At 31.9% G+C, this 22,291-nt stretch overlaps 3 protein-coding genes across 10 annotated transcripts; 1 reads left to right on the top strand and 2 right to left on the bottom strand.

Moving 5' to 3' along the window:
* The first annotated feature begins 1,420 nt into the window (after positions 1-1,420).
* LOC137806496 (uncharacterized) lies at positions 1,421-9,142 on the top strand. 7 transcript variants are annotated; one of them, XM_068606648.1, is made up of 9 exons: positions 1,421-2,095; positions 2,852-3,010; positions 4,020-4,097; positions 4,754-4,837; positions 5,999-6,109; positions 6,186-6,329; positions 7,664-7,771; positions 8,423-8,474; positions 8,576-9,142. In XM_068606648.1, exons 1-9 carry the CDS (start codon positions 1,760-1,762, stop codon positions 8,602-8,604), a joined length of 1,101 nt encoding a protein of 366 aa, XP_068462749.1. In that variant the 5' UTR covers positions 1,421-1,759; the 3' UTR covers positions 8,605-9,142. The 7 variants fall into 7 exon arrangements, with proteins under 7 accessions (XP_068462749.1, XP_068462751.1, XP_068462750.1 ...); XM_068606650.1 differs by having other exon boundaries at positions 6,017-6,109; XM_068606649.1 differs by having other exon boundaries at positions 4,757-4,837.
* Positions 9,143-10,050: 908 nt separating this feature from the next.
* Positions 10,051-12,398, bottom strand: LOC137806498 (protein PLASTID REDOX INSENSITIVE 2, chloroplastic-like). The gene is made up of 3 exons (XM_068606656.1): positions 12,061-12,398; positions 11,862-11,957; positions 10,051-10,470 (listed from the first exon to the last, which is right to left on the bottom strand). Exons 1-3 carry the CDS (start codon positions 12,328-12,330, stop codon positions 10,276-10,278), a joined length of 561 nt encoding a protein of 186 aa, XP_068462757.1. The 5' UTR covers positions 12,331-12,398; the 3' UTR covers positions 10,051-10,275.
* A 6,804-nt stretch (positions 12,399-19,202) lies between these two features.
* Positions 19,203-21,287, bottom strand: LOC137806499 (uncharacterized protein At4g14342). Of its 2 annotated transcripts, XM_068606657.1 has the most exons (4): positions 21,151-21,287; positions 20,962-21,047; positions 20,736-20,859; positions 19,203-19,456 (listed from the first exon to the last, which is right to left on the bottom strand). In XM_068606657.1, exons 1-4 carry the CDS (start codon positions 21,154-21,156, stop codon positions 19,409-19,411), a joined length of 264 nt encoding a protein of 87 aa, XP_068462758.1. In that variant the 5' UTR covers positions 21,157-21,287; the 3' UTR covers positions 19,203-19,408. The 2 variants fall into 2 exon arrangements, with proteins under 2 accessions (XP_068462758.1, XP_068462759.1); XM_068606658.1 differs by lacking the exon at positions 21,151-21,287 and having other exon boundaries at positions 20,962-21,053.
* Positions 21,288-22,291: the final 1,004 nt, after the last annotated feature.

Below are 22,291 nucleotides of genomic sequence, written 5' to 3' on the forward strand. Positions count from 1 at the left end.
GACCAAATTTGTTACCTGACCCCATGATGTGTCGACATCAATCAGGAAAACCTAACACTCAACGTATTCATAACGAAAATGGATGATTCAATTCCAAATAAGCCAAAAAAATGTTCATATTGTAGAATTGAAGGTCACAACAAAAGCAATTGTCCGCACTGACAAGCTTGATAATAAAATTCAATTTTAAGTTTGATTATTAATTTCCTCATTTTCTTTACCTGTGTATTTATTCCTTCATGAAAAAATTATTTATCAAATTAATTTCAAATATTACATAACTTACAATTTTAATATAATTAAATTAAAAAAATTATTAAATAAGAAAATTTAAAAAAAAATGATGTGGCGGAAGTCATGCCAACTTGATACGATTTCAGGCTGACATGACAGAAGTCGTGTCAACTTGACACGACTTCAAGTTGACGTGACAGAGTCGTGTCAACTTAGCACGTTTATGTAATTTACTCCTTAAATTTTAAAGTCATAAAGTTTAATTAGTGGTCTCATAACAAGTAACCTATTATACTTATATGATATAAATAGATGGAAAATTTTAGTATTCTACCAAAAAAAAATATCTCTTTTTGTGAAGAAGATAAAGTCAAAATTAAAATAATCAATGACTTGAAACTTCATATAGCATACGAATTTTGGTTCCATTAAAATAGCACATGAGCCTTTTATCAACTTTTCAATGACCCAAATATAAGTTACTCAATTATCTTCTTACAATGTTAAAACCAAAAGTAGCATGAAAGAGTACAAACTTCAACCTATATCAAACAATAAATAGTGAAAGTGTTTAAGTTTATGTTCTATACCAATCGTCTTTTTTATCATTTTAAGGACATTGATTTATTTTCAGAATATATTACCTTTTGGTATCTTCCTATACATCCCCTTTTTAAGATAATAAAATAATATAATATGATCTATCATAATAAATCTAGATGTTTAATAGACTAATGAGAACGTTACAAATATCCTTTATATTAATATGACTACTTAACACTTTAATGAGAAAAATTTATTATAATATAACTTCCACTAATATTTAAAGAAATGCATTATTTAGACGCTTGAAATTTATGCCTTATTTTAATTCAAGTGAATATTAGTTTTTTTATTCATTGATTATTTGAAACTAAAATTGCATAATTTAAACATAGGAGGAATACTAATTAATTGAATATAGAAGTATTGAAATCACTCAAACACTATTTCATGAGAATGAAAATGCAATTAGGTCAAATATAAAAATCCCAGTATATTTAGCAGAGAAAAATAGAAAAAATGAACTGCCAATAAATATATATAGAAGCTTTTATGTAATTTTTTAATTGTATGTAAAAATTATTTTAATTCACACTTTTTTTTTAAATTTTTCTCTCGAAAAGTATTCGCAGATAAGTTTTGCCAAACATATCTAAATTTTATATGATAAAAGATGTTATATCACCTTATAATGAGGGCTTGAAAACAAAACCCGACCCGGAAAACATAACCCGACCAGGAAAACATAACCCGACCCGGAAAACAGAACCCGACCCGGAAAACAGAACCCGACCCGGTTAATGTTGAATTGCAAAACCCCACATCACACACACATATTCTTGTAGTCCTTCTTCTTTGACTCTCAAGTCCCAAACTCAAATTCACATAACCGCAGATACTTCGCAAGTTACCACACAGTTAATCCATTCCACCATGCATTTTCCTCCACTTTCTCACCAACCAAACGCCACCTGATTCTGTCATGAACTGCTTCTCGCTGCTATCATCGTACACCGCCGCCGCCGTTGGAAGCGCCGCTCGGTTAATCGCCAACCGTTCCCCGCAGCACTGCTCGTTCCCGACGATATCAGAGTTTTGCCAAATTAGGTCTCTCCGTTCAGAACTCGTGTTCACCACTCGCTGCTTTTCCACCAAAAAAGGGCGCAAAAGTGATTCTAGTTCTTCTCGGCTGCACAAGGCCGAACCAGAAGCACCGGTCATGGAGAAGGAGAAGGACGCTTTCTATGTCGTTCGGAAAGGGGACGTTGTTGGAATCTATAATAGTCTCGCCGATTCTCAGGCTCAAGTTGGATCTTCTGTAATTTCTCCTCTGAACTTCGCACCATATAATCTTTTTTTTTAGTTTACTTTTCATATTCGGTCGTATTAGAATCGTCCTATATATAACTTTGAAATGATTATTAAAAGTAATCAATCCTATCCTACACGATGAAATGTGATGGATGGATGATACTGTAAGGACATTCTAGTGGAATTCAATTTATTTTTAATCTTGTTTAAATACATGATTAATTTGTGAGTGTTTTGAAATTTTCTTTGGTAGCAAAATGGTCAAGTGAGGGGAGTGTTTGATTGCAACTGTGGAGTGGTCTGATTGACAGCTACTATTTTTTTCTGCCAAATTACTCTCATACCCTTGTGATTTCTTGAAAGTTCAAACTTTACCCTTACCTTTTTTGCATGCCTGCCATTACCCCTTGCAGGAGTACATCGGTAATGTGTTCATTTGATAATAAGGATACAATGTCAAGATATAATGTATTTCAAACAATTAAGAGGGTTACCATAGTCATTATTCGTTAGGAGGCCAGGGATATGAATTGACATTTGCCAGTATGTTTCTGATCTTTTGTGAGCATGACTTTGTTAGCATTCAAAATTCAAATTGTCTACTTTTTTTAGTGCTTGAACGTTACTCTTCATTCCGATGTATGATTATTGTCTGTTTGACTGGATGCAGTGGCTATCCTGTGCTTTGTGCTATTGAGGATGAGTTATTAGTTTTTTCTATCGTAGTAGGCTTAAATATATGCTTCCTTGTGTCACCGGGTAGGTATGCAATCCTCCTGTTAGTGTGTACAAGGGATATTCGTTGTCAAAGGACACTGAGGAATATCTTGCCTCGCATGGGCTGAAGAATGCATTATATACAATTAGAGCTGCTGATTTGAAAGAGGATTTGTTTGGCATGCTTATTCCTTGCCCTTTCCAGGTAAACAGCTGTTGCATTGCAATGCATTTAAATTTTAATTTTTTTCATCAAACGCATCTTCTGTCAAAACAATAGATAGGAAGGGGTTATCATTAGCCATATATGCTTGATCTCAAGGTCAATATCCTTATTGTGACTTGGTGATGTTTACTAACTTTTAATAGAGGGGGAATTTGAATTGATAACAGAATATGCTCTCATAATGTAAATATCTTTCACATCATATTACCAGGGCATTGGAGTAATTCCTCTTTTACATAAAATTTTAACTAGACAAACTTATATATATATATAGAGAGAGAGAGAGAGAATTCTTTAAACATGTTGCATGTTGCAGTGCATTATCCACTATTCTTGCTTGGTTTTGTTCCTTCTTGATTACAATTTTATATACAAAACCCATTTTTGTGGTTGTTATATTATGAAGTAGGTAGTAGGTTGTTGTATTTAAAATGTTTGCTGATAAAGATATTATTCTATATATGTTTGCTCTCAAGGTCAATATCCTTATTGTGACTTGGTGATGTTTACTAACTTTTAATAGAGGGGGAATTTGAATTGATAACAAAATATGCTCTCATAATGTAAATATCTTTCACATCATATTACCAGTGCATTGGAGTAATTCCTCTTTTACATGAAATTTTAACTAGACAAACTTATATATATATATATATATATATATATATATATATATATATATATATAGAATTCTTTAAACATGTTGCATGTTGCAGTGCATTATCCACAATTCTTGCTTGGTTTTATTCCTTCTTGATTACAATTTTATATACAAAACCCATTTTTGTGGTTGTTATATTATGAAGTAGGTAGTAGGTTGTTGTATTTAAAAAGTTTGCCGATAAAGATATTATTCTATATTTATAGATGACATGGCACACCTCTGTTCCCTTGAATTGTGTTTTCTCCACAGATATCCTCTAAATGTCCTTTAAAGTTTGAGGTTTTTTAATCAAACAATTAAGAAGATTTATTATGTATGTCCCAGGAACCTTCTACCAAAGAAGGCACATCAAATATGGATGTACCTAAAAAGAGATCTTTGAGAGTGCCTGGACAGGATGAGGTGAGTTCAGTACAACTTGGAACTACAACATGACCATCAGGAAGGCAAAATTCCAGGGTTATGTATCTGTTAATTACTACCTGTCTCTTTTGTTACAATGAGCAGTATTACATGCATCTATCAATTCTATAACTTCCATTGGAATTATATAATGTCCTTATTATTTTAGATAGCTGAGATAGAATATTCTTATGCCATCCTCCCAAACCTTGTTTTCTTTTAACCGTCTTTGTAAATCATAACTTTATGTTATAGTTAACTGCATGGGTTGCATATCATGGAATCTTATAATGGTTGTGAAGCATTTTATAGTGCTTAAACTATATCTATAAAATGTGTGTAATTAACGGTGCTGTGTATGTCATAAAGATTTAACATATTAAAAAGCTTAGGTCAATGTTTGGTAATCGGCAATAATAACTCAATAAAAAATATTACGAGTACTGCTTTACTGGACTATCATCTTCATTTGGATACTACACTTGATTTCCAGCAATGAAACCTTATTTCTAGAGTCTAAACTCAATTGTAACATGAGAAAATCTAGTGGTTCTATGTGTAATATCTGTGAAACCAGTTAGTTTTACTTCAGTGCACTGTCAAAACTTGTTTTTAGCGTAAATGTTTTGATATATTTGAGATTTTTATTTGCTCAGCAGAAAGCAGTATCTGAAGATCCCTTGAGAAAGAAAGTCAAGTTAGAGCATAATGCTGTTGCCGAAGCACCTTCACATTCAACTGTAAGTGGAAATCATATTGATACTCATGTATGCAAAAATATGCTTGCTTGACACCTTCCTCTTTCCAGAAAACAGGTGTTGTCATTTTACCGTTAGTATTTTAATCAGTAAACCAACAGGTGATAGCCAGTGCCAATCACTTTATTTGTTGCTTTCCATTTTAACTGAAAATTCAAGTTTTATGGAACAGTCTTTACATGAATACATGACACGTATTGGATACAATGTCTATGTGAATATGGCAGTTTTTGAAAAAAAAAAGTAGCCTGTGGTTAGACTATATTGAGTAAATATAATGTCTTATATTTTATTGATTTATTTTTCTTTATTAAGTTATGATAATAAATCTGTCTCTATCCCCAAAAAATATGTATAGGAGATTAAAATATGAAACATCTAAGTTTTAATACAGAGGCATGCGTGTAATATGCTCATCAGTATTCGGTGTAGTACAATATGGAAATGTCGCCAAATTTTTATATGTGTATCAGAGGGAGTGTTCAAGTGGAGGTGCTGCTGTTTCAGTCTTGTCATTGCACCTTGAGGATGTTTAATAAAGTCTTGGTCGAACAAATGGATGAACGTATCCCCTTCTAATTGTTGTTGGTGAATTGTAGAAAGAGATCTGATTCTTACAATCTCATTATTTGAAAACTATATGAATATATGTGGCCTCATTTTCACCTTATGTTATCCTTTTTCTTCAATTGGATTTTACCCGATACACATCCTAATATCCATGCCTCTGTGTGATAGCTTTTTGTATTATGTAGGAAATCCCTTGCAAAAAACCTTCATGTGGTTCAGAACTTCAAAACTATGAAGACTGTAACCACATCATGTGCAGAAAAAGCCCTTGTACAGGCTCAATATGCATGGTTTGGTAAACTGAAGGAGCCAAGATGCTGAGTTTTGAACCACTAGTGTTTTGCAATTTGTAGTTTGTGCATTTTGGCCAAGAGTTATCATTTTAATTGCAGACTCAATTTATAGGGTGGTCATGTGATGCCTCTGTTGTTGATCTCTGTACAATATTGAGTGAAATGTTTTATGATTCATCTACTCATTTGATGTTTTCAGATCTCTCATTCTAATTCTAGTATTCTAGTACTCTAGTAAAATGTAGCCCTCAGTTGTTTATCCCTTTTTGGGCAATCACAGTTATGTATCCTTGTGCAGCGGACTTGTACTCTTGAGTTTGATGGTGCATCAAAAGGAAATCCTGGAAAATCTGGTGCTGGGGCTGTTCTGCGGGCTATTGATGGAAGTTTGGTATACATTTGACGTTTCTGTATCTAGTCATCATTGGTATACAACTATAATCTCTTTAACTATTTTTACTTTAAAGATTTGTAGGTTACGTGAAGGTGTGGGTGTAGCAACTAACAATGCTGCTGAATATCGTGCAATGATATTGGGAATGAAATATGCTCTTAAAAAGGGATTTACTGGTATTCGTATCCAAGGTGATTCCAAACTTGTTTGCATGCAGGTTGGTTATTTTATATTAAGTTATTTTATTCTAGCATAGTGGCATTGTTAAATTTTTAATGACATTTACACCCCTTCACCTATGTAATTCTATGTCTTTGGATTCTTTATCTAATTACACTTTTGAAGCCTCTTTGATTTAAATATGCACATGAAAATTATATCCAAAATAAAACTGAGTGTTTACTGACCCAGTTACGTATCACCTGAACCTTCCCCAATTGCCAAAATTCACAATGTCTTCCTTGTGTGTTTACTAAAGCCCCAAACTGGTCCACTTCTGTCAATTCCTGCTGAAATTGTTGACAAGGACCCAGTCCTTGAAACACTGGCAATTCTTGATTGGAAATTAATGATGTGGATGATGTCCGGACTCATGTTGTGGTTGACCCATTTCAACTTAGTCATGGGCATTGGGTCTGGAAGATTTATTGTAGGACAAATAAAACGAAAAAAGGCTGAGGCAAGGGGGTTAAAAATCGAAATTATTTGAGGGAATTAGTTATTCACGTGCCATGTCCTTTATAGGGGAAATCGGGGATGGAGGGGTTTTATAGTTCTTTCTCTTATTTTATAGTGGAAAGGAACATTGCTCTGGGGTATTGCAGTTTCTTCTGCTGTAATGCATAATTCTTCTAATAATATGCAATTTCTATTATTTTTATTTCTGGTTTTTGGACACGAACCGAAACAGCAGGTTCTCATTCAATGGACTGGGTTTCTCCCTGAAGAAGTCACATAGGAAGACTGTGCTATTATCCTAAATGAGTTCCATCTTGAGGAAATATCTTCAAGGCCCAAAAGAACAACGAGAACATCTCACCTAGAGGATTTTATTTGTTCAGAGAAGAACAAGGGCTATAGGAAACCGCAGTTAGTTATTGTAGCAGAATTACAGACAATTCTGTAATTATGGGAAACTATTAAAATATTGTACGAAGAAGATTGCGTTTTTGCAATTCGCCAATTTTCTTATAATCCTTCATATAGTGGCAATATATATAGATCATGTTATTCATATTGGTATAGTGTTTCACAAATTTATATATACATCGTGACTTAAATCCATTTACAGTTCTTCATATGATATGAATCGTTGGCTTGCTGAATTGTATTTAATTGTGTGATTAGATTTGCAAATAGTTGATTGTAACAACTATGAATTTGGGACAAATCGCATGACAGCAAACTGTATAAGTACAGGACAAGCATCGCCTTTCATCTATATGATCTCCTTAGTTTTTATAACCTTGTTTCTTTTGCAAGCGTTTGGTCACTGATTTCTGTTATTTATAATTCACTACTCTTCAATTTTCATGCTACTGCCTGAAACAGATTGATGGTTCCTGGAAGGTCAAGAATGAGAACTTGTCTACATTATATAAGGTGGCAAAAGAACTGAAGGATAAATTTTCTTCATTCCAGATCAACCATGTTCTAAGGGTAGGTACAGTTTACTGAGCTATTGATGTATATAGATTTTACAGCCTGTTTGGTATAAGTTTTAACTTGGATTTGGAGAAATAATTGTTTATTTTTCGAAGATCTCTTAGCAAGGGGAAAAAATAAGTAATTATATTTTCAAAATAAACCTGATACACAATTGTTAATTATCAAAAAAGAGAAAATAAGTGTTCTCTAAAAAACTGATAAATGTGTAAAATGAGGCATTGAAAAAATGAATTAAAATGCAATAAGGTAATGCGTCCAGTAACCTCTTAATGACGTGATTTCTCTCCCCCTTGAAAGATTTTTGCGTTTGTGAAACACAAATAAGTTGTAGGAACCGATTCAATCCAAGGGGCCATCCCATTAAATATTCAACACTACAAAAATTCAATGAAAGAAGAATCGTTTATTGCATCTGTTATGCTACATAACTGTTATACTGAATTCTATATATACACCATCCCTTTTCTGGTAGAGTATGCTTCCCAACGTCAATTTTTTTACGACTTTTTGAGCATTATTTCCTTTTTAATTCTACTAGATAATCGAACCTTGCATTTAAATATTATATACGAACCAGAATAAGACTCCTGAAGCTTTTCTTTAAGCGTTTCTTTAAAATAATTTTCCTTTTACCTTGTGAAGAACTTCAACTCTGATGCTGACGCTCAAGCAAATTTGGCCATCAATCTTGCAGGTGAGGCCTTGAGAATCTTTAAAATTTATCAACTTTTATGTTCATTCATCACTTGTTAGAGGCATGTATTAAACTATTCTAAGCTTTCGCTGTTTATACAGATGGCCAAGTCCAGGAAGAGTTTTTGTAATTGACACATGGCTGCTGCTGGGTTGGATTTGTTGCTGAACACGTCTGCAATTTGATGAAGTATCTCTGTTCTTTAATTTATTGGCGAAACGATTATTGCGCAATCAACCTTAGTCCTCTACTGGTCCTGGCTTAGCAGTTATACTACTTGTAGCCTCAGCGTTTTCAATTTCCATAATTATTTTGCCGCAATGGACGATTCCCATTAGGACTTATCGACACTGCAATCATATCAAGTTGAGTTCGTTATATTCATTTTTGAGCATACGGAAGATCAGAATATCTTACAGACTAAGAAAACACGATTCTTGTTCAGTAACACTAATACTATCAGATCTTGGTTGAAAATATTATTTCATTTTTTTTGTATCTATTCAGGCTCTTTCTACCGCGTTTTAACTCAGTTGCATTTATAATACCTCGAATTCGACTGAGTTAAGTTTGACTAATATACCGTCATCTGATTTACATGCACGGTAGAATGTTTCAATTATTGTAATAGTATTCTGTAAACTAATGCTTTCAACTCTGTTAACCAATGAAGCTGGTGTTGGGAGTATATTAGGGTTATGTAGTGATGTGAATCAGCTTAGATAGACACCACTCCCTGCCTGTCATGGCAAACGGTGCTCTTGATTGAATGCTTCGTGCATTCAAAGGGGAATTGTCATATTTGTATCCATGAACGTTAGATTTTGTTGTGCATGATCGAGCAGTAGTGAGATAATGCTTTTAAAAGTACTTTATTTTCGGCCATTACTTCCTATATTTCAGACAAACAGGGAGTTAAATCCTTATTGACGTGAAATAAGACTATGAGCAACTATATATGTAGCACAAATAGTAGCACGGACACTTATGCGACGGACACGAAGATACATATAATTTTTAAAATGTAGGTCGCGAAAATATATATAATTATGAATTATATAAATTGCCAATAAAAATTTATATATATAATGTTTCTGATTTTGTTTTTTTAGAGTAGAAAGTGTTTTTATGACTGGTTCAAAAATATTTGTTTCTTATTTTTATAATCGTAATAAAAATTTATACAATTAATGTATTTTTTTTAAAATTGTGTTAGAACATGTTATAATTGTCAAAAATCCAACAAATATTTTTTGAATTGGACACTTCACGAATATGTTTCTTACAAGTATCATACGAGTGTCAGTGTTCGATACGAGTATCCAACACCGACACGTCATTTAAGAGGAGTGTCCGAACTTCATAGACAACATGAGCCTTATCAAGTGCAGCTACATATCAATATTTTGTTAGAAATTAAATTTGTGAATTAATCTTTAACTGTCACAACTATCGAGAATGACAGGTAGATCTCATTTGCCAAAGAAATAATCTCGTTGTTTGAAAAGAAAAAAGAAAATGAAAACATGGAAAATAGTGAACGATTAAACATTGTGTTGTCCATCTGAGGCTCAGATTGTTTTCTGCTAGAAAATTAACCTTTACTCTTTTCGTTAAAACGTTCCAATACAAGTAATTGGTAATAACTAATTCAAAATCAAGTCTCTCCAACTCTTCCAATCATAAACCAAAAAGGCACTACAGAAATAGACAACAAAACTGCTTATTTAGGTCTCTCACAGCATAAGCACCACAGCTGTAACAGGACCAAGCGATTAACATACACGAGGTATCCCTATTACTATTTTTTATCAGCTTTATTCCATTCTCTCCAGTCTTTGTCAACATTATTTTGTGCCCACGTGATAGCAGCACGTGCAGCTATTGGGCCACCAGGAAATCCTTGTTCGTTGAGGGTATCAGCCATGTCAACAAAAGGAAGGACCAAGAGTGTACCAGGACCTCCATACTCGGAGTGTAAGAAAGTGCTAAAAATCTACTTCATTAAAGCAGGGTTAGAGTGGATACAGATATTTCATTAGTCAACTCAGCTCAAAATAGGAATGGTGCACATAGACAATCCATATAGAATAAACTGCCTAAATAAATCAAACATTGAACAGAACACTGTATGAAAACAAAAGATAGCAGACTCTAGTTAGCATTTGTAATGCTGCACAAAACTATTAGCTGAACGACATTCAAGCAATATGAAAGACAAATTCTGAAATATGGAAATATTGACAAAGTAAACAAAGAAAGCCACTTCTTCCCCTCTTATCTTTTCCTGGTTGTTTAAAAGTCCTTACATTGTCAACTCCCTAGTTTCATAAACTAATACAGGAGTTTAACTCGGATTATAAAATTTCATAATCTGATAATAACAATAGATGAACCCAGCGCAAGCTGCAAGTAAACCAAACTAGAACACAACCAATCTTGTTCTATACAGCTTTGAGAGATTTTTTTTGTAAGAAAAAACTATCACAGGTTTCTCTCTTAACATAGTTATCAATTTCAGATACCAAAGCATAGAAGCCAGACTCAAAAAAAACACATAGCAGAATAGACTGCTTATCTGAATTTTTATATGCAAGTTAAATAATTTTTACCACAGGCATGTAAATGTTCAAAAGCCAAATTACTCAAAATTCATGATACATTCATGATTAACACTAATAGGCCACGGGTTTTAAGCAAAAGCTACAAGAAATGACACCAAAAGTCATCGAAACAAGCAAATTCAAAAGACATTCATATTTCAAAATACAAGACATCATAAATATTCAATAAAAAGTAAGAGTGGGTGCTGCAGAGTAAAGAACAGGAGGGGTTGAGGGTTTAGATGTGTAGGAAAGTACATCGAATGAAGAATTTTCTAAATTCGGAGATCTCAATGAAGCTGTCATTGAGGGCAAAATGAGTTTTAGGAAAGCCTCACTCTAGATCTGTCATGGTATGATTGCTATTTGAAAATGCACCACTAAGAAGACCTTACTTCACATGCTGAGGGCAACCTAAGGTAATAATTCTCATCACTTCTCGGTGACCAAGAACAGAGAAACCAAAAATTAAACCAGTAAACATCTGTACAGGATCATTCATCACTTCTCCAATAAAGGTGCACAATATTGCATGCAAGGTGACAATAAATGCTTTTAACGATTCTTCATTATGCTGAGAAATCATACTACTATAACCAACTAATCAGCAATCATATTCCCACTCCCAACTTCATAATAGTTATTATAGGTTCTTTCCCACATGAAAAAAAAAAAAAAAACTACATAACTCAACTCAACAAAGAATAAAGAAAACCATGAGTACAACCAAATTAAATAAAGAAAAAAGGGGTAGTAGGGGAGATGAAGCAGGAAACCAACGAACCTCAGTGCAAATTCCTACAACTTCCTCAACGGATTCTCCATATATATCCTTATCTGTAAGCTTTTGGAGAAGGTGGCTTTTGAATTTTCCTGTCTCCTGAAAAACACAAACAAAAATAGAAAGAAGTTGGAAAATGAAGTTAATTTATGGGTTAACAAAAAGAGAGAAGAGAAGCCAAAAATGGAAGAAGACAACTCACGGCATCTGCAAATTCGGGAATTGGGTCAGGGAATTTGTACTCAGCAGCTCTCACAATAAGCCTTTTGGTGGATGAAAATGGTAAAGCTGGGAACTTTCTTCTTCCTTTGACAGCAGGAAATGAGAAGCGGCGCTGTTTAAATGTGGCAGAGGTTGAGATTGAGCGGCGTTGCGAGTAGCAGAAGGGAGTGGAGGAAGGAAGCAAAGAAGAACGGGTTGAAGAAGAAGAAGAAGAAACAGAGAAGGGTAGAAGAGAAGCAGAAGAACTCATTCTGCAAAACCGTCTCCTTCTTCGTTATCTCTTCGCTACTTACTTCCCTCTGCTTAGTCCTGTTCCTAAGCTTATATATTGTCAATTTTTTAATATTTTTAAATAATGTATAAATCTTTTCAATGATATACATAATAGTAAAAGATTAACTAATTATTGTTATTTAGGGATGAAAAAGTGTGTGGGCCGTGGGTCGTCGTTGAGAAAAATGGAATTGACTATTTCAACTCGTTGATCTGTTTAAATTCGTTTAAATCCGTCTTGTATAACTCATAGTTCGCACAGGTTAAATGTAAGATAGGGCGAGTTGACTTGCATGATCAGTATAACTTAAAAATGTAAAAAATTTTGTTTCAAAAAATTATTAAATAGTAAAATGTGATAATTTTTTTCATATGATAATAATAAAAATTTATTATGGAAGTAGGCTAGAGATTATATCCACAGGTGTAAAGAGTCTAAATAAAAATTAGATAAACATTTAATCTGTTAAATAAAAAAGAAAATTGTTTTGTGAAAGTGAAAATTATCAGAAAGGACAAGGATTAGTGTATTAATAGACTCATTCCTAAGTCATTATTGGTCATTTTATCATCCCATATTTTCTTAATGCAATCTCATATTTCATATTTCACATTTCAAAATTTTTAATAACATCTTACTATATGAGAATAAAATTATGAAACCATTTGTCTAATAAATCTAAATAAATAAAAAATTAAATTTATTCAAAAATTCTATTTAAAAATTGTTTTTTATTAATTTTTAAAAAAAGTATTTCTTATGCGGATTGACACGCTAGCCCGCGGCTCAACCCAAATGTCTGACGGGCTAGAAAAATCAACTCGCATATTCTACGTATGACAGGTCAACTCAACCCACATTTTATGAACTAAGTGCAGGACAGACATATGTGAGACAGGTCAACCCGCATTGTCATTGTATTGTTATTATCATCATAATAATTAAGTATTATTACATTTAAAATAAAATATTTCATAAGATGTGAAGCAGATATTCCGTATTTATATTAAATATATAATTAATAACTTCATAACTAATTATGATTTTTTAATTTATTTCTAAAGTTATTAAATAAATACATATACAAATTATCTTATCCGTTATTAACATAATCAAAGAACATTAGAAATTTCACATAAGAAAACTTGAGACTGTGCATAATCAGAGTTTTCCGGTTTTCAAGCTCTAAAAGATAATTTTTTATATGTTTTGAAAGCTTATGAATTCTAGTTTTAAAATAAATATTTACTTTTGAAAAACTTCATACCAAATTTGAAACAAAGAAAATCTAAGTTACTTCATTTGAAGTTTTCAATATAAAAGTATGAACTTCCAAAGGTCATAGCTTCTGCATTTAATTTTTTTTTTCTGAAATCCTCTTTTGAATGATTTAAAGCCTAAACTAAAGTGTTTTAACTCTACTTCTAAACAAAATTAGTATTATATCATATGGATGAAAAAATTAAGCCTAACACAGATCAACTTCATTTGTACTTTTTCAAATTACATACTCTACAAGAAACATTAATTTAAAATGTCAAATAAAATTAAAAAATTGTACATCATACGCAGTTGAAAATGTTATTAAATATAGTTTGTAAATGCTAAATTAGTTTTGAAAAAAGTTTTACCAGTTGATAAAAAAAAATCAATAAGTTTGTGTTACTTTCTTCAGTATTTTTAAAATAGAGGTTTAAAATTAGAAAACTTATAACTTATTCCTTTGGAAAACTTTTTAAATGATTCTAAATTCTCAATTGAATATTTTCATGATATGGGAACTGTAAAACATAAAGAGAAAAGTACATAAACAAAACAAAGATCGTTTATAATTTTTCAGCTTATAGGCCCAGAAAGAAAAAATAAATATTTGAGATATAAAATTAAATCTAAATGTTATAAATTATACATAGTTGAAATTATTATTCTATATAGTTTCGAAATATGAAATTAGATTTTTAAAATTCATTACAAATTGATATAGTTAAAAAATTTAAGCTACGCTACTTCTGAACATTTTAATCCAAGAGTACCAACTTCCAAGGTTCATATCTCCTTTATTTTAAAACTATTTTAGTAACTCCAAAATCTATGTTGAATAACTTTGAGTCTAGTTTCTAAAAAAACGAATTTTGATAAATTTCATTAAATTAAACTTTAATTATTTTTTGTTCAGAATTTGGGTACACTGATTTTTGGATTTACGTTTTTAATTTTTTTTAAAGTAGAAAATAAACCCATAAAATTGTATAAATATTTTGACAAAGCATCTCTTCGATTTATGAAAATTTCCAAATGAAAATAGTAAAAATGTGATCTTGGTTAGTCACAAACAATTAAAAAGTTACCAACATATCCAGAATTTGATATAGATTAAATATATATAAAAGATAAAGAAGTTGTAGTAAAAAATAAAGCATGAAAAAGTATTGCAGACGATTTCAAGGAGAAGGAAATGTCCAATAGACTCTTCGTAGGAACCAATGGTGTGTTTGAGAAATAGGGTAAGTGAGAATTTTGTATAGAAGATTTATTTGTAGGAAAAAGAGAAATAGACTTCTCAATCTTTTATTTTACTCTAATAAATGTTTGTGTAACATCTAATTTATTTCATGGAAAGTCTCTTTTCACTCGTATTTTTGAATTTTTTTTTAGTGTTGACACTTAATGTCTTAACTTTTGGTATTTGGTTTTAGTGATGGGTATTTGTAAAAGGTTTTTTAACGCTGAAGTCAATATTTTGTATTCAGTATACTTTTACAATGATTTAGCACTCAACCCATTAGACTAAATATTGTAATGACTAGATTAGACGATCACTACAATTTTTGTATTTTTAGCAAGATTATTTATTAGTTTTGGTTTTTTGATTTGCCCTCTTTTCATTCTCCACTTGCAATCACTTTAGATAGCTTTTTAAATATGTCTTTTGATACTTGAATCGATTTTTTATTTTTATTTTTTTATCAACAATAACAAATATATAAAAGCGAACCACTTAAGGGGTGGAACAACTCATTTACAAGGGATACAAATCCACCGTCTACCAGGACCCCCCCAACCAATCAAGCACAAGCGCAGACCACTCAAAGGCCCTATCATACCTTAAGAAATCAAACTCATACATATCAGGGGTTCCAAACACCAACTGAAAAAGGAGATTGAAGCAGCATGAGATTCGCAGAAATCCAAGACCAGACCTTTACTTGCATCAAAGTACAAACTTCCGACGCGTCGACCACCCCCTATTGAAGATAACCAAATTTCTGTGAATCCAGATTTCCCCCACTACCCCAACCCAAATTTTATTCCAAACTTCATTAATCAAAGCGGGGGACGTGTTCATCTTGAACTGTGCAAAGTTTAACATAAGGTCATTGTGAGAAACGAACGACACACCCAGCCACTTATAGCAGAAGCCCTATACCCGCCAAGCAAAGTTGCATTCGAAAAACAAGTGACGGTATGACTCTTCCTCCTTTCCACACAAACAACACAAGGAACTTTCCACCAGCACCCCTCGTCTTTCCAAGTTGACCCTGGTGGCAATCTTGTTCTGCAACACCCTCCAAGCCGTAAGTAAAGCTGAAGGAACCGCTTTACAATTCCATAGCTTTCTAAAAATCGGAGAAGGGTTTGTCACGTTAACCCTCCTCACCAAAGAGTACGCAGAGTTAACAGAGAACTTCTGATCACCCTCTCCTTTCCACACCCACCTATCCGCCTCTCCCAAACTCATCCTCGTCTCAAGTAAAGCCTGGCTCAACTGATCCACCATAGGCATCTCCCAATCAAAGAAAGACCTGCGCCAGTCTACATGCCACACCCACACACCATCAGACTAGGACCCAAGCTCAGCCACCCTAGCATTTTTGACCGTACAAATAGAAAACAGTCTCAAAAGTGCTCTCTTCAGTGCACCACCATAAAGCCATCTATCCTCCCAAAAAGAAATGTCCTTCCCGTCACCAACTTTTCACTTGAACCCATCTTCAAAACTTTCGCCCCATCCCTCCGAGGCTCAAACCTCTTTCAAGTCTTTCCACTAAAGAGAACACCTACTACTTCTATCTTCTCCTCTCAAACTTCTCCAACCACCATATTTAGAGGCGATGATCTCCTTCCAAAGATCGCCCTTATCCGAACCCAACCTCCAAATCCATTTTCCTAACAGAGCCAGATTAAGGTATGATAGGGCCAGATACTTGAATCGATTAATTTTGGATTCTACAATATCTTCATCTTTTCTTATTGTGACAGGTGCTCAAAACAGAAAACTTGAATTTGTTTTCAATTTGTTTTGTTTCAAATCTCTTTAAGAAACTAATTTGAATGTATTTGTAATATGGGTTAGTAAAACAAATTAAAACATAATAAGAAAATCTTTTTGTTCCAGATAATACGTTATACTAAAAACATTCTACTTTAGATTTTCAATTATTCAATTATTCAATGTGTTTATGTTTAAAAAAATTAGAAATATTTGCAATATATTGCCATTGATAAAATCTCTTTAATCAAGATAATTTTAAACAATATATTTTTATTTCTTAAAAGACACATTAATATCTTTTGTTCCACAAAATTTGCATATAAAATATTTTTGTTTTCATATATTATATTACTTTGATTAAAGGTGTGTTTAGCAAATATGTGTATTATAAAGATTTTGTTTCTCCTAATTAATTGTTTTAAACAAAATATGTTAGGCATTCAATTTGTTCATCAAACCATTTGTCATGAACAATCTATTAGACCGTCTCTTGTGAACACATGTTGTATATGTTTAGAAAGTACTGTAGTTGTACAAAATATTGTTAGAACATTCAAGAAACAAATCAACCATTCAATTTGTTTTTGTTGTAATCAAAACATAAACTTCACATATGATTAAAACATAAATTTCATATACAATCTTCTAGTCATTAGATCGTCTAATGTGATATAGATCGCCCATAATCTCAACAGACTATTTAGGAACTTAACAAACCATCTAAACAGATCGTCCAATGTCTCAACAAATCACAACAAAATTCGAACAAGCTTTTTAGTATGAATTTTCGTCTTAATTAATATTGCAGTTATTTTGTTCCAAATAATATATAATCTTTGATCAACACCAGAAATTTGGTTGTTGGAATTTGAAGTGGAAGGTACAAACTAAACAATTGCTTTTAAAGTCTGAATTAAAGTTTTTAATTTATTATAATTCATTCATTTATATACTTTTTATAATAAATTAAAATAATTTGTTTGTTTCCGTATCGCACTATAGATAAAGTGAACAAAACTTCAAATACTGAATTTTTTGGAAGAACCCACCACATCAAGATGAAATCAAGCATAATTGATGAATGAGTATATTTTATTTTGAAATTATTTTTTATTTTATTTTGTAATTTAATGTTTAATGAACTTTGTATTTGAATTTGGTTTAACTTATGAAATCCTTAAAATGTATTTAAAATATATTAAAACTATTTTTAATTATATTTTTGAAAAGTGCAGGTAGAGCTGTAGAACCGGCGATGGGTTATGTAGGAGGAGTGGAGTCTTATTAAAATTAAAAAATTGAATGAGCTTTAAGATGATGGCAGTTTCCTCCTACACCCGAACAATGTTGTGCAAAGACAAAACCATTTCCATGTGAAAATTGTACATTTATTTTTTTACATTTTGGATTATGAAATCCGATAAATTTTTGTATTGGCGCTTTCGGTAAAATTTTGGATTGGCGCGTCCAGTAACATCGCAGATTGGATTGGTGCTTCCGGTAGTACATGAATGACAATGTTAATCCAAAAAAAATTAAAAATGTAGAACATCCATTAATAAAAAACCATTCCGCCAATCCATAATTCAAAATATGCATTTCAGATTTAGAAATCCATAATTGAAAAAAACCATTCTAGATCCACCAATCATAATAAAAATTAGGCTACCTGATTCAACAATCCGAAAATCAACAATTTATGTAACATTGCTTTCTAAACACCCCCTCATCCAAAAAGCAACATAATTCACTTTCAAATTGATGAATCCATAACTCACTCTCAAATCCCAATTCAAATAAAAGGTAAAGGTTAGTTTAAGATTTAAAAATTGTGGGGTGCAGGAAGAAACTACCTAAGATGATAGTTTAAAGGAAGGGACTCAATCACAAATCCAGCTCTTTGTGTACCTGTGAAATAAGTTTATTTAGATAAAAAAAAATATAGAATTAATTATAGTTTGGACTAAAACTTATTTAGTCATTTATCTTTTAAATTTAGTTAATTTAAATCTTTTAAAATAGTAACTATTTTCGATTTGGAGATGAGATTTTAAATTCTTTTTTAACTTATCCAAGATGTGAAATTTATCATAATAAATTCATTCACATGAAAATTATTAAACCAATTGATTTTGAACCAAAAACATGATAAAATTTTCGTGGAAACAAAATTCCACAAACTGTTGTAAAAGAATCTAAAATTAAACTTCACTCCTTTTTTCGATAGAATCACTTTTCATAATATTTATAACTATTTTTTTATTAAAAAATAATTGAATTTCATAATTTTCATGTAAACAAATGTAAAGATAAATGTTTCAATCATCCAAAAAAGTGTTCACAATCTAAAATATATGATTTAACCTGCCTCAAACTCTGTTCAAAGTAAGGTATTAAATAAAAATTAAACATGGTCATAATAGCCAATCATGCGAACAATCGGTCATACACTTAGCCAATCTTCTTCAAACTCCAAATGCAACCTAAAAGTTGTGCATGTTATACAATTCATTCAAGGGAGAAACACATTTTCTTGGATGTGAATATAATCTTCGTTCAATTTAAAGGGCCACCATTTAAGAAACACAGACAAAATTAAGATTTAAGATTAAACTAGTATCTTGAAAATTTTCCAAGCTTCATAACAACTACTTAAGCATCCACAAGCTGAAGAAAGTTGATGCTACAATATGTATTCAAGGTCACAAGCATCTGTTTTCTGAATCAGATAACACAGCACAATAAACTGTTAAAGGCTATAGAATAAACAGTACAGTGTGATTAATCCTCTTCTTTTTCCGGAGGCAAACCACAAGGCAGGAGCATTTTCTGCACAAAAGATAGAGTTTGTTATGAATAGCTGATGACTGACAAGTTGTAAGCAACAATACTAAAAGAAGGTTAAGAAGACAAAGAAAAATTCAGAGAAGGGTCGTGCTATAACTACTCTTCAGATAATTCTAAATTGTACTTCTTGCTAATTCCTTTCAGAATTAAGTTCCTTGGTAAGTTGCTAATAAAATGTTATCAATTTTTTTCTTAAACCAAAAATGGCCCCTTGGTAAGTTGCTTTTGAGAAGATGAGCATGTCTTTCCTAAAATATAATTCATCTTAATTTAGATTTTATATGAGAGATAAAGTGATTATACTGTAATCTAATGATGGCTAACGAACTTGCATGACCTATTTATGCATATGCAGAGACCCAGTGTCCTATGTTTTGAACATTGGTTGTGTTGGGTTGTCTGGGCATGCTCCATAACTCTTAAACACCAAAACTACTCATCCCTCCCTACACTTTCCTTTCAACAAGTTCAACAGAAAAGCATTACAAGTAACAGGTGATTTTCGTTTCTTTTCACCTTTGTCTCAAAAGCACACAGACAACCTGTTTGGTGGAAATATATTGTTGTAAATCGATATCACAAAAGTCTCGTAACCCTCCGAATCTTGGAGGAGCTACCTTTAGATGCACTCCACTTTTCTCTCCACAACCGCTCAGCCAGGAGATGTGGTTCAGCTCAACCAGGTTTTGGGGTTCCTCCTCCATCTATAAATAAGTGTTTCTGCAGTGCTCGTAGAACACACATCTCTCACAGCTTCTTCACTCTTTTTCACCTCTTCATTCTTTCTCCTTTTCTAATATTTCCTTCACTCTTTTTCACCTCTTCATTCTTTCTCTTTTTCTAATATTTCCTTCACTCTTGTTCACCTTTTCATTCTTTCTCTTTCTAATATTTCTCGTGTCCTAAGTTCTTTTACTCTTAGGAATTTAAGAGTTCTTACTAGTTCTGAGATCCTCGGTATTATCCGAAAAGTTCTTATTGTATCCTGAAGAACTTGTGCAATATACTACAGATAAGTTCTTACAGACACCTCAAGAAATCAATCTTATCCGTGCTTTGCCAGCCTTATTTATTACATATATTTCACTACAAAGAAAAGCACTCGTGTGTATGTTATTGGGCAAAACTAGTAACTGTTCCCACTTCTTGTGGATGAACTCTCCAAATACAGTAGAACACCGAAAAAAAAGTGCATTGCTAGCATTTATCCTTTATTAAGATGACAGTGAAACAAAGTAGTGGATATAGATAGAAAGAAAACCTGCATAAAGTTATAGCGTTCCCTTCCAATAGATTCATTTTCAGCAATACCAACGTAAGCCAGTAAAGGGTAGTGGCCAATATATGATGCATAGCTATCACGTTGAATGTTCACTGCCCACTCACTGCACACCCATAAAACCAAGAAAAACAAACAAAAATTATTGAAAACAAAAAATCAAAAATTGAGAATGAATTTTGGGGAAAAGAGTGAGAGCGAAACTGACAATCTGTTCAAATCGGCATGACCAGTTCCAACATATTTGGCTTGAAGATGTTCGAGCTGAGAGTTGATGTTAAACCTATCACTCGCCTGCATAAAACGCCCAAATTAATTTTGGTATCCAAATTTTGAAAACCCTAACTAAAAAAACGAAATTGCTGCCTTGGAAAGAAATTGGGAAAAGAGAGTGTACCTGCATGGTGTGAGATTGAGTTGCTATCAGTGCTTAGGGTTTTCCTTCAGTTCAGGTTCAAATGCTCTAAGATATAAACTTTGCTCACTTTCTTCTTGTATAGTGTGATTGGTTATGGTTAATCTACAATAATTAAAAAAAAAACATAATATTTTTAATTATGATAAAATAGTTGTATTTCTTTTTTCTTTTTTAATTTTTATATAATATTTAATTATTTGAAAGTTATTGTAAAGACAAAAAGATATAATAAAATAAATAAGTTGTAAAAAGAATTAAAGAAAAAATAACGAGGAATAATTGTTTATTCAAAATGATAACATATTAAAATAATCAATTAGGATTTGTCTAAATAAATAAATTGGACGTTTAATTTTATATTTCTTAATTTTTATAAATTAAAATTATCTATTATATTTAATTAAAACAAAATATTTAGAAGAGTAAATATTTCCTTAATAATTCGAAAAAAAAGAGTAAATATTTAATAATTGTAAAACAATATCTTGAGACAGATTTTGAATTCAATTTTGTGTAAATAAAAAAAAGGAAAAAAAAGATATATGCTTAATCATTCCAAACAGAAAAATGAACATGTGATACTTTAAACAATATCTTAAGATGTATTATGAATTCGATTTTGTGAAAAAAAAGGAAATTATAAAAGAGAAAAATGAACATGTGATACTTTAAACAATATCTTAAGATGTATTATGAATTCGATTTTGTGAAAAAAAAGGGAATTATAAAAGAGAAGTGAGAAGAAGAACTATGATTGTTTTTTTAGAATGTGACACACACTCAAAACTTATTTTTATTTCTTTTTTGTACTTTTTTTTGTTTCATCTTTCTCATGGGAGATTAAACCTTATGGGTTGATTCCTTTGTAATTCTCCATTGATTTTTAAGTTTTGATCGATCAAAGTTTTGTTTTCAATTCTATTTGGCAATTTGTTTTAACCTTATGATCTTTTTTATATCTGTTTTTTGTAAGAGGTTGTTATTGAATAAATGTTAAGGGTTAATTTTTTTTCCCTAGTTTTGATTTCTTGGTCAATTCTTAATATTCTAATTAATCTCTTAGGTGTATGATTCAAGAGGTAAAAGAGAAACATCTCATAAGTAAACATATAAGTGGAGT

Source organism: Phaseolus vulgaris, chromosome 3 (assembly GCF_000499845.2).
Source record: "Phaseolus vulgaris cultivar G19833 chromosome 3, P. vulgaris v2.0, whole genome shotgun sequence".
Lineage (NCBI taxonomy): Eukaryota > Viridiplantae > Streptophyta > Magnoliopsida > Fabales > Fabaceae > Phaseolus > Phaseolus vulgaris.

What these genes read in the sequence shown, in the direction of transcription:
- LOC137806496 (XM_068606648.1), top strand. Translation starts at nt 1,760, where the DNA reads ATGAACTGCTTCTCGCTGCTATCATCGTACACCGCCGCCGCCGTTGGA. An exon ending in TTATTCCTTGCCCTTTCCAG is followed by an intron (nt 3,011 to 4,019) that starts GTAAACAGCTGT and finishes TGTATGTCCCAG; the next exon opens with GAACCTTCTACCAAAGAAGG. An exon ending in AGATCAACCATGTTCTAAGG is followed by an intron (nt 7,772 to 8,422) that starts GTAGGTACAGTT and finishes TACCTTGTGAAG; the next exon opens with AACTTCAACTCTGATGCTGA.
- LOC137806498 (XM_068606656.1), bottom strand. Translation starts at nt 12,330, where the DNA reads ATGAGTTCTTCTGCTTCTCTTCTACCCTTCTCTGTTTCTTCTTCTTCT. An exon ending in TTCCCGAATTTGCAGATGCC is followed by an intron (nt 11,958 to 12,060) that starts GTGAGTTGTCTT and finishes TGTGTTTTTCAG; the next exon opens with GAGACAGGAAAATTCAAAAG. An exon ending in TTGTAGGAATTTGCACTGAG is followed by an intron (nt 10,471 to 11,861) that starts GTTCGTTGGTTT and finishes TTAATGAAGTAG; the next exon opens with ATTTTTAGCACTTTCTTACA.
- LOC137806499 (XM_068606657.1), bottom strand. An exon ending in CATGCCGATTTGAACAGATT is followed by an intron (nt 20,860 to 20,961) that starts GTCAGTTTCGCT and finishes ATGGGTGTGCAG; the next exon opens with TGAGTGGGCAGTGAACATTC. An exon ending in AACGCTATAACTTTATGCAG is followed by an intron (nt 19,457 to 20,735) that starts GTTTTCTTTCTA and finishes TCTTTTGTGCAG; the next exon opens with AAAATGCTCCTGCCTTGTGG.